The following is a 15,245-nucleotide window of genomic DNA, read 5'->3' on the forward strand; positions in this document are numbered from 1 at the left end:
CCCTGCTCCCTAAGGTGCTTGGATGGACTTTCCTGGTCTTGTCTGCAGTCATCTATGCAGGACTCTTAAGATCGATCTGGAGAAAGTTCCAGAATCGCCACTGCCATCTGATATTGTAGACTCTCTGGCAGATGTTGGCACCCGAGTAACGTTTTATTGACTCCGTTTGGATTTTCGTTCTTGCGGTTTCTGCCTTGCTTTTTATAATGCACACCAGGCTGTCCTTCTGCACTCCGCTTACATCCCAGCCGTGGCTTGCAGAAGGCTGTCTAGTGGTTTATGAAATCAGATTCCTCTCGACAAGCAGGCCCTTCAATGTATTTTTAGACCTTTAGACCAACTGGCTGAGACTGAGAGCTTAGCTTGGGCTTTATTTTTATTTTATTTTTTTCCCAAAGAGATCATTCTGGTTTTGAAAAATTGTTTTTTTTTTCCCTTTTTTTTTTTTTTAACTTAACATGACACTTATGTAGTGACAGGAAGCCTGGAATCAGATCTTTCAGGAAATAGAAGCATCATTTTGGGTGTTTTAAAAAAAATTTACAGCACTCACCCCTTTGGAATGTTCACTTTCCTCAGCGATGACAATTTGAATTTAATAGACTCGGAAGTGAGTCTTCATCCCTTCCCCTTTGAGGGCTTTTGCGGCAGGGGGCGGTAGAGGGGATGGGTTCTGCTCCTCCCTGGAGAGACAGTGCTCATGTCCCCAGGTGAGAAGTTCGTTGGCCTCCGAGGTGCCCCAGGTTCCCCGGGAAAGCAAGAGAGTTAAACTCATATACACCAGCATCTAGATGGTCTGCGGTGGGAGCTCGCAACAATGTAATGTTGAGTGAGAGAAGTAGGAAATAGAACCAGATTTAAAATAACTACTTGGTTAAAACAGATACACACAAACAAGGTTACAGGAGGCAGATGCCTATTTAAAAACCTATAAACGATGAACAGGTGTCTCTGGTGACAGGTAAAGAGGGCAGGCGCTCGGGAAGAAGGGGGTTCTGACTTGGTGTCAGGGACAGAACAGTGGGTGATGTTCTGCCCCAGGGTTCAGGCCTTCTGGAAGAGGGGGCTGCTGTAACTTTCTCATTAAGTGTTAAAAAGTGTTTAACTTACAAGTGTTAAGACCTCTACAATCAGTCCAAGTAATCATGCCCGATCTTGGCCATCTCAGTCATCTTAGAAGAGCCTGAAGATCATTTAAAAAAAAAAAAAAAAAAAAAAAAAAAGATTTCCTGGACCAAGCCACGGTGTTTCTGGCTTTATTGGACCATGAAGGGACCCAGGCACTGGTGTGTGCTAAAGCTCTCAGGGGTTCTGTTGAGCATCCAGGGATGAGAACCACTGAGTCAAGTTACTTAAGGGGGGAAAAAAAAAGAGTGTGGCAAGGGATCAGTGCCCCGTGGAGAGGCCGCCATGCAATGTTCACATTTGCCTTTTCTTTTCCCGTTAGGTTATCAGCTCAACTCAGCTGAGTGTGTGGACATCCGCTTGAAGAGGGTGGTTCCTGACCATTACTGCCATTACTACCCCGAAAACGTAAAGCCAAAACCCAAGCTGAAGGAGTGCAGCATGGACCCCTGCCCATCGAGGTGTGCACCATCACCTATGGTTTCCCCTCTGAAAAGAAGGAAATCAAGTGTGGCCTAGACTGATTGGTCTTTGCAGAGGGCCATTTGCACCATGTGCCCTTTGCACCACGTGACCTTGACTACATGCTGGTGGCCGTTACGTGCATCAGTCACCTGTCCAACAGGGAGTAGGCTGACCGGCTCATGCGGTGCAGGGCTCTCCTGTCTGGCTGTGTGTTCCTGTGCTCAGAGAGTTGCCTCTGCGGAATGACCCTCCCTGAGCGTCTCTAGCACGCACAATAGGAAAGTGCTCTTCGTCCAAGTACGAGGTCTTGTCCATCTGCTAGTCATAAAGGTCTTGAACTCACCATTTTCCCTTTTAAACTGGGTCACCCGTGACCACGTTTTGACTTTTGAAGTGTTCACATTAAATTCGGTATAAATAATGCATCGTGCAAGGAAGTGAAAAGTTTTAATGCCAAAGCAGAAAAGCTATGCATAAACTATCCCGTTGCATAATTTAGTACCTGCTGACTTGGATTGCTTGGGGAAGTTTCCTGGCTTTACTACAGTATCTTAAAATAACAGCACAGTATCAAGCCCCAGAATCCCCCAGACATCTGCCAGCTGGCTCCGGCAGAAGTGTGCGAGTGGAAAAGGAAGCGTTCTCAGTGGATTTCATTTCCTATCACTGAGCTGCCCATTTCCTGTAATCCCAGGTGAACATAATTATTCACAGAGACCTTTTCGAAAGACAAATTCCATGAAATAAAATTTTCTCTGACGATTCCACTAATACGATAGCGTGTTAATATCATTACTATATCAAAAAAATTTTAGATGATAAAAAATAGATTTATCCAATTTAAGAGACACTCTTTCCTTTGACGAATACATACCACTGGTTTCTGTATTTTCATAGAGCTGGGCACGGCGTGTGCCAGAGATATTCCTGAAACTCGAAAAGGTGGTGGCTGAGTTTTGGGGAAGAGTTCATAACATGTGCATATTTATTTATTTTTTTTTTCTTTTTAGATTTTATTTATTTATTTATTTTTTTATTTTTTTAAAGATTTTATTTATTTGTCAGAGAGAGAGGGAGAGAAAGCGAGTACAGATGGACAGAATGGCAGGCAGAGGCAGAGGGAGAAGCAGGCTCCCTGCCGAGCAAGGAGCCCGATGCGGGACTCGATCCCAGGACGCTGGGATCATGACCTGAGCCGAAGGCAGCTGCTTAACCAACTGAGCCACCCAGACGTCCCAGATTTTATTTATTTATTTGACAGAGATCACGAGTAGGCAGAGAAGCAGGCAGAGAGAGAGGGGGAAGCAGGCTCCCTGCTGAGCAGAGAGCCCGATGCGGGGCTCGATCCCAGGACCCTGAGATCATGACCTGAGCTGAAGGCAGAGGCTTTAACCCACTGAGCCACCCAGGCGCCCATAACATGTGCATATTTAGTTTTCAAAGTGAAAGAGCTCTCTTTTGGGATGTCAGATCCATAGGGGTCAAGTTAACAAATATGTTAATTGAGAAATGACGTCGCCCCAATGTTTTCGTTTGTAGTGACGGATTTAAAGAGATCATGCCCTACGACCATTTCCAGCCTCTCCCTCGGTGAGTCATGTGTTCGCTTTTTCCATTCCATAGTTTGCTCCAAGTCGTTTGCTAGGCAGTGTGTCCCATCTGCAGCAATAGTCTAAAATGTAAGAGGGGTAGATAGTAGATCTTTACAGAGAGCTAAGGGAAAGCAGACTTCAACTCCATAATGAAGAAGATCTGTTTTAGAATCAGACGGAATGCGCTCTCTCCCACGGCGACTCTCCCATCGCTGGAGGTGTCAAGCACAGCTCGGATGACTGGCCACAACAGAGGGAGCTCAGGTCCTGAAGCTGGTCGGAAATTTGAATCCCCTTCGATGCCCAGATGACTGGTTTCTGACCTTCGGTTTCTGTGATGCTCTGGTATATTGTCTGTTAGTATTTGTAGTGGACAGACTTTTTTTTTTTAAGATTTTATTTATTTATCTGACGGACAGAGATCACAAGTAGTCAGAGAGGCAGGCAGGGAGAGAGGAAGAAGCAGGCTCCCTGCTGAGCAGAGAGCCCGATGCGGGGCTCAATCCCAGGACCCTGAGACCATGACACGAGCCGAAGGCAGAGGCTTTATCCCCCTGAGCCACCCAGGCATCCCTGGACGGACGATTTAAAGAATGCATTCACACTCTACATGTTAGCCAGTGTGGTTCTCAGAATGGCGTTGCACTGGGGCACGAGGGAAGACGTGGCGTTGCCCCCTGACAGCAGCCTCGGGGTCAGACGTGTAAACCACCCTGTGACAAATATCGTGTGGGGCGGTTATGACTAAAGTCTCATGACTCCAAGTCCCACGTGCTTTCTGTGGAACCACAACTGGCCTCTTTCCCTTTGGCAAGCTTGAAACAAACCAACACATGATGCAAAAATAATGTGTTTTTATTTGTTTGCTTTTGAGCTGGGAACACAATCCTTGGACCGCGTGCTCCGTGTCTTGCGGCGGCGGGATTCAGAGACGCGGCTTCGTGTGTGTGGAAGAGTCCATGCATGGGGAGATCTTGCAGGTGGAGGAGTGGAAGTGCATGTACGCGCCCAAACCCAAGGTCATGCAGACCTGCAACCTGTTCGACTGCCCCAAGTGGGTCGCCATGGAGTGGTCTCAGGTAAGACTTGAGGACAGGACACCTGTCATTAAATCTCAGATTTTCATGGACGCTGGCTGAGTGTTTGCAGTCTTTTCTCACATACCCCCTGAAAGATGTTCGCAAAGTTGTAGACCCCTTTACAAATATTTAGGTTGATATCTAAAAAAATTTTTTTTAAAGATTTTATTTATTCATTTATTGGGAAGAAGCAGGGAGGAGCCGAGGGAGATTGGGAAGCAGACTCCATGCTGAGCGCAGAGCCCCCCGCGGGGTTTGATCTCACCACCCCTGAGATCATGAGCTGAGCGGAAACCGAGAGTTGGACACTTAACTGACTGAGCCACCCAGGCGCCCCAACATCTAGAAGTTGTTTTTTTTTTTTCATTTTTGTATGTTTATTTTTGTGTAAGTTTAAATACAAAGTATCAAGGAATGTCATTTCTAACATGTAAAAATGCTGGCATTTTAAAATATAAGTGTTATGGCATTAAAAAAAAATGTGTCCAGCAGAATGTAAATGCCAAATTGATTTTTACGCTTGGCATGTTTCCCTCAAAAACACACAGAGGAGCTCTTCTTCAACAATTGGGATCGTCTGCAATTTTTCCCCTTGACCTCCTACTTTCAATCCACTCTCCCCCTAGAAATTTATCCAAATATAATGTAGCTTCATGCTTTATAATTTTTTATTGATTACACTATTGTACTTTTCTCCAAGAAAATAATCTATAGTGAGTGGAATTAATTAATTTTATTTTATTTGAACTGAATTTAATTTCCTGTGACCATAAGGCCCTAAGTATTAGAAATATTCCCCTGGGTTGTTAATACCAAAACAACATAAATAGATTTCAAATTTTGGTAAACAATTCTACACATAAAAAGTAAATTTTCAGTTGTGATCAATCTGTCTAGAAAATGAGGGGGGGGGGGATTTGAAATAATAGTCCATTGCCAGAATGAGACATGGGTTCAGCGGTAATTTTATTCTTAATTTTTACTGTGATTCCTTGGTTTGTTTTGTTTCGCATGTACACGCTGGGGAAACTTGTTCACATAAATAAGTAGACTGAGATGGAGGGATTTTATTATGGCAAGATTATTCAGGGGCGTCTGGGGGATCCAGTCGCCTAAGCATCTGCCTTTGGCTCAGGTCATGATCTCAGGGTCCTCAGATCGAGTCCTGCCTAGGGCTCCCCGCTCCAGCGGGGCGTCTGCTTCTGCCTCTGCCTGCATCTCCCCCTACTTGCGTTCTAACTCTATCTCAAAGAAATAAATAAAATCTTTTAAAAAAAGGATTATATAGTTCTTGAATTCCTGAGTTATGTGCCAAAAATCACATCGTGCTCTATCATCAGAAATCAACATTTTTACTTCTAGAAACTGCCTGGCTTGTTTTCACTCTTCCTTTTTTTTTTTTATTTTTTAAGATTTTATTTATTTGACAGAGAGAGTGAGAGAGGGAACACAAGCAGAGGGAGTGGAGAGGGAGAAGCAGGCTTCCCACTGAGCAGGGAGCCTGATGTGGGGCTCAATCCCAGAACCCTGAGATCATGATCTGAGCCAAAGGCAGACGCTTAACCACTGAGCCACCCAGGCATCCTTCATTTGTGCTCTTCGAAGTCGCATGCGTGTGTTTTAGGTTGGTTTTAGAGCTTTTATCCCACCACCTCATGCCCTCATCAGTCTCATGGCTTTACTGTCACTCGTGGTTTCAAAACAGAGGGCTGTTACCGCATCATCTCGCTTGCCTCTCTTGGCTTGTGATACTTTCTGTTTCTTTTCAACAACCAAATACATTCTCAGTAATGAGAATTCGCTGTCATTAGGGATACGGTCAGCTCCAGAGTGGAGTTCTGTAAATGCACATCCTGACGCTGTTGTTGGCCTCAGTGTCCAGCTTCCTGGGGGAGGCTCCTTTGGACGACCCAATACCCCTTTGGACCGACCAATTCTGGTATAGTCAGACCTTAGCATCACCCCGTTTTCTTTCAGTTTGGGCAGAAGTTTTGTTTCTTTCTTGACCGATAGGCAACAGCTTCTCACCGTCATGTATTTCAAGTTCATAAATCTTGGGGTCGCCGAGTCCATTTCCCAGAAATAGGGTCTAATCTCAAACCACACTCAGTACATTCGAATATTTATTCAATGGTCATAACAGTGCCAAGATGAAGTCAGAGGGCTGTGGATATTCTTTTCTTTTTTTTTTTTAATCCTAATTTTAAAAATTCCTGTACAGTTAACATACAGTGCCGTAACGGTTTCGGGAGTTACAATACAGTGACTCGGCGCTTCCATACGTCACTCGGCGCCCAGCACAAGTTCCCTCCTTCATCCCCAGCCCCTATTTTACCCCCAGCTCCCCACCCCCTCCCAGCCTGGTAGCCGCCTCTTTGCTCTCTACTGATACTCCTTTATTGGAGTCACGCATTTGTTGCAATTTGGCTGTGACGCTGTAGAAAAAACATCTATAGACTTAAGAATCTCTGAACTCGGTGAATCAGCGGCAACGTCATGGTTGTGGCAACAGGAGACTCTGGAACGGAATTCCGCTCTGCCTCTTGGGAACTCTGTGACCTTGAGTGAGGTCCTTCGGGGGCAGGCTGTTGTTCGTTCATCTGTCCAACGGGAGGGAAGCTGGTGAGCTGCGGGAGTGTGGGACAGATAGTGAGGCGACTCCTGTGGGGCACTGCCTGTCCCTTAGCGGATGCCCCAGGGCTCTCATGGATGGATCCAGAACTGGTGAGGTTGCCAGTTTATATACTTCGGGGATGACTCTTGAAGAAGAAAGCACACAAAATATTGGGTATCCAAGTGAATTTTTGTTTAGAATAAGCCAGAAAATTGCAAGAAATCACAAATTTTTAAAAACCAAAAATGATCCCAATGTGAACTCTGGACTTGAGTTAACCATAATGCATCAGTATTGGTCCATCAGTGGTAATAATTGTACCACACTGATACCGTGTCAGTAGTAGAGGGAACGGTGCGGAGGGCCGGGGCACAGAACTCTGGACTGTCTGCTCAATTTCCTGTTAATATAAAGTGGTCCTTAAAAATAAAGTCTATTAATAAGAACAAGCCACATACATATTCACATACGTACTTACCAGCGTATGGAGATGAATTGAAAAGACATCCTAGGTTTCATGACGTGAAAATACTCCATTCTACCAAGAGTACCATCCAAATCATAAATAAATAGTGAAAGAAAAAAAAATACAAACTTCATGGGAAAATCCAGAAAAAGACAATTCTTTTTTTTTTTTTTAAGATTTATTTATTTATTTGACAGACAGAAATCACAAGGAGGCAGAGAGGCAGGCAGAGAGAGAGGAGGAAGCAGGCTCCCTGCTGAGCAGAGAGCCCAATGCGGGACTTGATCCCAGGACCCTGAGATCATGACCTGAGCCGAAGGCAGAGGCTTTAACCCACTGAGCCACCCAGGCATCCCCAGAAAAAGATAATTCTAACGACTCTTTATCAACTCTAACTACTTGCTTTCTTTGGAGCATTTTTCCTAACCATTTTGACAGAATCCTCTTTGGTCACCTTTTCACATGATCGCAGTTTTGTAAGATCAATTTCTGTAGACAGAATAGAAAGATAATCCTTTCATGTGATTGATCAGAATTTGATGTTTTAAATGATGGTATAAAAAACGTTTTTTTTCCTTCTCACAAGCTAGTTTGGATAATGTGATAAACAATTTTTAATCCAATTTGAGAAAACTTATATCAAGTTTCTTTCATATTGGAGCAGGAAGATTTCCGGGCATTTCCGTTTTTCTTGTACTGTGACCTCATCTGAAATACTTTTCAGATTGAGAATTGGAAGCCTTACAAGGGAGGGTCCCTGACCCATAAGAATCACAGCAAATCAGCTTCTACCCCCTTCTTTACGTGGTTGCCTGGTGTCTTTTGTGTTTAATATTCATGTCCGTGAGTGGCTCTCCTTGCATGAGTCGTTAATACCTTTGTGGATGGGTTCATGAGCAAGGAGTTCACTGGCTTTTCATTTCTTCTTCCAAGTGCACGGTGACTTGTGGCCGAGGGTTGCGTTACCGCGTCGTTCTGTGTATCAACCACCGCGGCCAGCACGTGGGCGGCTGCAACCCACAGCTGAAGTTACACATCAAAGAAGAATGTATCATTCCCATCCCGTGTTATAAGCCAAAGGGTAAGCTGGTGGTGCCTGCTGAAGTGAAATCCAGTGGTGTTTCCCTGCTCTCATTCGAATATTGTAGCATTTCCGTTCTACTTACTTTCTCAAAAACGGGTTTCACCCACAGATGCCGGGCGAGCCGTCCACCTGGGTAGAGAAGCTGGCCCGACGTGATGGAGTGATCTGGGGAGGGGGACTGAACTCAGACTGACTCAGTTCATGTAGAGGGGCTCCTATCCGTCTGGGCTTATACTGACATTTCTTGGTGGACATCGAATAATTTAATGTAATCCTTGTTTTGAAGAAAAAGAAGTAGGGTGAACAGGATGAGAAAAAGGTGACATGAGGGTAGAAAAGTAGAAGGATAAAAAGGAAAAGGAGCAGGACGTTTCCCCCAGGGTTCTCATTCTTTGCTCCCGCAGTATTTTAGACATGTTCTTAATCATGTGTCCTGTTGCCTACTCTGGAATGAATTAAGACTTTCAGCTCCCAGTCGAGACCTATAGATGCTTTTAGAGTTTCTTTTGCTATTCCCATTTGTTCCACACGAATTAACAGACATGGGTAGCGTCGTGGGCAGGAAGTCTTGGCATCAGCTCTCCGACACACGTTCCTCTCCATACAGGATTATTGCCATATATTTTAGCGAGGTATTTCCAATACTCATGACAGTCCTTTCCTGTCTGGAAATGAAAGAAAGATTATTCCCACCTGTTAGTACCAAGAAATCTCCCTTCGTGTCATAGAAAATATAGTAAAATTCTTCTTCGCCATTTCTGGGCCCATTGTTCATACAAATAGCCGTACAATGAAGCACTGAACAAATATTTACTTACTGTGTTTGCCATCCAGAAAAATCACCGGTTGCCATGGCAAGGACCAATCCTGGTTATAAAACTTGCACCAAGTGAAGTCTTCTCTCCTTCCTGGTGCACATGTCCTCCGTGTCTGCAGTTTCCCGCAGCAATGCAAAATGATTTCCTTTCTTATTTCAAAACTACTGTTTCTTTCTTCATATCTTGGGAGGCTTCAAAGGACAGAAAGGGGCATGCGTCTTGCTCCTGCACCATGGCTGTAGTTGGTAATGAGCTCCCTCAGCAACTACAACGATAAAAATTTAAGTAAATCAGAGCACAGATCCCCCTGTTCCCAGCTTTCCACACATCTATGTTACTGGGTTTTCTCTAGCAATTTCTGTATTCACGGGCAACCAGAATTTGCGGCAAAAGAAAGCAAGCTGGTAAGGTTGAAGTAAAAGCTTTCCTATGGAAACAACAGAGTTGGTTTATAAAATACATTTTTTTAAAAAAATAAAAGTCATTTTTATGTTCGCTCGGAAAACGTGTTCAACTCTGTTGTGCATGTGGATAATGTGTTAATTAAAAAAATATATGACAGAAATGTCTGGTTCACCCCAGAAGCTGCTTCATGTGCTAACAGACTCAGCTTGTGTCTGCAAAGCACGACTGCTTTATTGATGAAACCTTCGGCAAACGATGATCATGTCTCCAAGTCCCTTAAGCTTGTTGTTTATGTTCCTTTTTTCTTAGAAAAAAGTCCGGTGGAAGCTAAGTTACCTTGGCTGAAACAAGCCCAAGAACTAGAAGAGACCAGAATAGCAACAGAAGAACCAACGTGAGTCCAGGACCTTCCATGGGAGTAATCGGGGCATAGCCAGTTAACATGATATATGTAACTTTTGTACTCATTGGAGTACAATGATAGATTTCAAATCCAAATGACCTGAATTTTCAGACTCTAGAGAGCTTGAGCTGGCTAGAATTCTTCTTCCTTTCGCAATTCAGCAGTCCCACTTTGGCAGTATTTGTGAGAAGCACATAAAAGAACAGTGTTTGTTAACTCAAAGCAGACCCAGTGGTCTGTTACAATTAAGCGATCGGGGCTAAGCACTATGTCTAGATTAACACATGTGATTTGACCAAGGACCATGACAATATTATACAAGTAAATCAGTCATTCCACGGTTAAGACATGGCCCGTCTCGACCAAACCAGTTCCGTTGAAATGCATCGGGGTGGCCTGAGTCATGACGAGGAGAAATCCCAGCCCCGCTCTGGCCTGGACCCGTGGGAAGAAGATGGCGCTATGTATCTTAGAGCCTAGAACCACCACTTTTAACTGTGTGATCTTAGATGAGTCTTTAATTTTCTGTGTCTCATCCTGTAAACGGGCGGGTTGGACTTGATCTCTCCGGGGTCCATTCCAGCTCAGAGATCCAGTGACTTCTGTCCACAAGCGACTTGGCAAACCCAGAGTGAAATGGTGTCAGTGGGAAGAGAATGGAGAGCACGTCAAGGAAGCCTCTGGGTACGGAGGGGCAGGGACCTGGAGAGAGCAAGGGGTCAAGGTGCTCTGAGGTTTTTCATTCAAGAGTCTAGAAGAATGACCGCGCCAATGGTAGCCTCAAGTCATTGGACAGGACAGCCGATCCCCTGTCAGACACGTAACGTCTGTGGTGCCGACAAGCGCTGTACCAAGAGAGCATTCCCAGAGTGTTGCACGAAAAGGGTTCTTGAAGGTAATCAGGTCATATGGTCAGTCTCCCGCTCAGAGCAGGCATTTCTCCATCAGCACCTTCTGAGACGGGCCAAGCCCCATGCCTTGAGAGACAGCCCATTCAACCTGAGTTCTACGCGGGATTTTTCTCTGGTTGAGCTAAATAGGCCTCTTTCAAATTTCTGCTTTCTGAAACAGAAAAGAAACCCAACCCCCCTCCCCCCAAACCCCACATCTATGCCTCCTCCCATGTGGCAGGTTTTTACAGATTTGAAGAAAGCTGGATCCCAAGGGTGTGGTCTTTCCCAAGCTCATCACTTGTAGCCTTTTCCAGTGGTTTTCATGTGTTGTTGGATCTAAAAACCAACCACATCGCTGGTTTTGGAACTTGTTCATCTGTCAATGTCCCTTCTAACTGGGCCCCAGCCCAGGGAGCCGCAGGGGAACGTGGATTACTTCTTCTCTGTGAGAAGGCACCATGCCTCTAGTGATGCGGTTCAGGAGAATTGGTGCGTCCCCCATATGATATGGTGCAGAACTGTTCCACATGGACTAGAGTCGGGCCTGGAAGTGAACCCAGAAGAAACTATAGATGCTGTGAGGTGAATGACCCCAGAATAGCTGACTGAAGAAGAGAGGGGTTCTGGGCTCACGACGGTAGCGCGGTGATCTAGAGGAGGAGGGGGGTTGCAAGAAGTCGGTGATGCAGGAGACGGAGTAGTGAGCAGAGAGAGGAGACCCAAGAAGGACCATGAATGTAAAGATCAAGTCAGTAAAGAGTTTGAGGAGGGGTGCAGATCTCCCAGAAAGCCAAGGAAAAATGATGCAGACCAAGAAGAACACTATCTAGATGGCCAAGAGGGTCTTTTCCAGTTAATTTTAGAGGAGCATCATTCAAAGGGGAGAGAAGTAAACCTTGCAGAGATTTAAGACATGAATTCCCAATTAGAAGAAGGTGGGTGTTTGAGTACTGAAAAAGGAGTGAAGAGTGGTAGGGAAGCTGATGGCAAGAAGTGGTTCTATGGGTGTTTGATACTTTTACAGTTTTTTATTTGAAGTTAGGATGGCCTTAACTATATTAAAAAATCATAAGATTTGTAGACAAGTCAATTAACCCGTCTCTACCTCCCAACTGTACAGGAAGGGTGTTAGGCTCAATACTACCAGAAACTTCTCCCTACTCTGATCTCCTGTGATTCTTTTTTTTTTTTTTAAGATTTTATTTATTTATTTGACAGAGAAATAGCAAGAGAGGGAACACAAGCAGGCAGAGTGGGAGAGGGAGAAGCAGGCTTCCCACTGAGCAGGGAGCCTGATGTGGGGCTCGATCCCAGCATTCTGGGACCATGACCTGAGCCGAAGGCAGATGCATAACAACTGAGCCACCCAGGCGCCCCGTGATCTCCTGTGATTCCGTAAGGGAAGGAACCTGTGGAAAGAAAGAGATCTGAGACAGCTAGAAGGGAGTGTGTAGTTGTCACGCAAGGAAGGTTTTAGAGTTCTCAGTCTAGAACGACGCATCCTACCGGCATCTTCTGTCCCCAGAACACAACTGGATTATAAGTGCTACTCCTCCCGTGCATCCTGTCTTGGTTAATGGGGTTGGTGTCCAGTTCCCCAAACCACAAGCCTGGGGTCACTCTTGCCTCTGTCTCATTCTTCCCTTATATGTAGTTAACTACCGGTCGTGCAAGTTGTATCCACTAAAACCCGCCTCTGTTCCAGCCCCTTCTCTCTGTTCCTACTACTATCCTGTCCAGGTCCTGAGCTCAATTCCCTGGACACTTGGAAGAGCCTTCTGATTCATTCCCCACTCCCTCCCCCAACCCCCCCATCTCAGAGCTCCTGGACAAATCTAGCTAAGGCCCAGATCTAATTCTTTCTTTCCAACGTTGAGAATATTCCCATGGTTCCCCATCATCCAAAGATTTACACTTGTTCCCAAGGCCAACCAGACTTGGCTGGGGGCGTCTCCCTTCAGGGCTCCCAGCCTCCTCCCTGAGCCCTTCCTTGCTTTGCCCCGAGTGGGACGCCACAGCCACAGCGAGCTGCTGGTCGTGCCTCGCCCACAGGAAGCTTCCACTCGCCCCCACCCCGTTAATAACGTTTTTTATCAGAGGACAGCTGACACAATGTTACTTTGGTTTCAGGTGTACACCACAGTGATTCTACAAGTTGCTACATTTTGCTGTGCTCAGCATACATGTCGCTACCGTCCGTCACCACAAGGCCCCTCCTGCTCCGCCTTCTGTCCCTGAGGCTCGCTCGTCCCACCAGCCTTTCGGTCCTGCTTCCTCCTCTGGTGGCAATGGGGGCCACCTGTCAAAGGCTTTTTTTTTTTTTAAGCATTTTTTTCAATTATAGAAAATTCCAAACTTATATAAACGAGGAAAGGCCATTATAATGGACCCCCATGTGTCCATCACCCGGCTCTAGCCATTGTCAGTTAGGCCACTCTTCTGCCGTCTCTGCCACCAACATGGGAGCCGGACTCCAGATAGCATAGCCGTTCACTCGTCGTATCGCAGGATGTGCCTCTGAAGGACGAGTGCTGCTTCTCCTTCTACTGCTGCTTCTCCTTCTACTGCTGCTTCTCCTTCTACTGCTGTTTCTACATCTACTGCTGCTTCTGCTGCTTCTGCTGCTTCTGCTGCTTCTCCCTCTTCTTCTCCTCCCCCTTTCCCTCCCCACCCTCTCCTCCTCCTCCTCCTCCTCCTCCTCCACCACCACCTCCTCCTCTTCTTCCTCTTCTTCTTCTCCCTCTCCTCCTCCTCCTCCTTCTTCATCTTTTCTTTTTATAGCCGCAATACCATTTTGAATCCTGGTCCTCACGTCACTGCCATCAGAATCACTCGTGATGCTCTTGAAATGCAGATCTCTGGTCCCCACAGAGCCGCCACTGGGTGGGGAGGGGGCTTTGTCATTAGCATATATATTTTTTGGCTCTGCCAGATAACTTGTATTTATTTACTTATTTGGTGGTAAGACGTGCATGACATAGGTGGAGGAGGGTGAAGAGGCACAGACTTTCAGTTATAAAGTAAATAAATCGTGGGGGTGCAAAGTGCGGCAGAGGCAATGCCGTCACTATTTTGTCACTTGGCATGGTGACGGAGGGTGACAACCACGATCGTGGGGATCGTGTCGTCATGTGTAAAACTACCGACCCACTCTGGCGTGCACCTGAACCTGATAGACTGTCATATATCCGCTCTGCTCCAATTTCAAAAATGACCGTTTCAACCATTCCTAAGGGCGCAGGTTTGTGGCATTAAGTACACTGACCTGGTTGTGCAGCCAGCACCGCCCCCCACCCCGAGCTGCTTCGTTTTCCCCAGCAGAGACTCTATCCCCAAGAAGCACTAGCTCCCCTGTGCCCCACACCCTTCCCCCAGCCCCCCAGCCCCGCTCTTCTGCTGTCCCTCTGCAGGAATTTGTCACCAGCATTTTTAGCAAGGGCCCCGGGTGACTTGGGAAGACGTTTCCAAGTCTCAGAGCCCCTGGATGGGTCGTCTGTAGGGTCCTTTCCACAGTCTGAAAATCCCGTTTGTTGTACTGAATCAGAAGGGGCAATGTCATAAAAGCTACCATGGGATCAGGCCAAACCTGCTCTTGCTACCAGTGCACCTGCCTTGGCTGCTGGTCTCCTCCCCTTGCTCCCCCGAGCAAAGCCAGCACACCCTTTCCTCCCAAAGACACCACCCGTCTCTCTCCAGCATGGAAGACTGAGCCCCCGGCACCTGCTCTGGCCCCCGAGGCTGCCCCCTCCCTGCTTCCTCTCTCCCTCTCTCCCTCTGAGGTCTCTATGCAATTTTCCTTTATAATTCACGCTGCCGGCAGATTCTGGCCTGTCCCTGGCTGTCTAGTGTGAAGTTTATAGTTTCCTCCACCCCTTCTGACTATTCATTCCCTCGATTTCCCGACAAAACCGCAGCATACCTCGGCTTCCAGTTCATCCTTCTGTAAGCGCTGCCTTTTGTGGTTTGGGGATGCTTGCTTGTTGACAATGAAGGAGAAGGGGAACGTAGCGCTATTTCCGAGTCCTCGAAGAAAGCCGGCCAAACCTGCCTGGAGAAGATAAATATTTCTGCCTCTGTGGTTTGCCATGGCCCGAGCTTTGAGTTTACACAGAGAGTGGATGTTCAAAAGCTTTTTTTTTAATTAGGAAAATAAAAATTATAGCTTATAAAGCTACGCCAGGAGAACTGCGATTTTGACCTTTCGTAGCTTCCAGCTGTGGAATGTGTTGACGGTTGATACGATTCATCGTGGTTTTAAAAGACCTTCCCTGGAGACGTCCTTGTTTCTCTGGGATTCGAGA

General features: G+C 46.1%; 1 protein-coding gene across 3 annotated transcripts in view; it reads left to right on the forward strand.

Moving 5' to 3' along the window:
• LOC309867399 (endophilin-A3) overlaps window positions 1-15,245 on the forward strand; it is a 487,937-nt gene that overhangs the window by 355,272 nt on the left and 117,420 nt on the right. For all 3 annotated transcript variants that reach the window (XM_082736215.1, XM_082736212.1, XM_082736211.1), the window contains 5 exons: window positions 1,448-1,586; window positions 3,130-3,180; window positions 4,057-4,261; window positions 8,275-8,422; window positions 9,958-10,042. In XM_082736215.1, coding sequence (XP_082592341.1) covers window positions 1,448-1,586; window positions 3,130-3,180; window positions 4,057-4,261; window positions 8,275-8,422; window positions 9,958-10,042 — 628 coding nt within the window. The remainder of the gene's footprint in view (window positions 1-1,447; window positions 1,587-3,129; window positions 3,181-4,056; window positions 4,262-8,274; window positions 8,423-9,957; window positions 10,043-15,245) is intronic.

Source organism: Mustela nivalis (assembly GCF_964662115.1).
Source record: "Mustela nivalis genome assembly, chromosome: 6".
NCBI lineage: Eukaryota > Metazoa > Chordata > Mammalia > Carnivora > Mustelidae > Mustela > Mustela nivalis.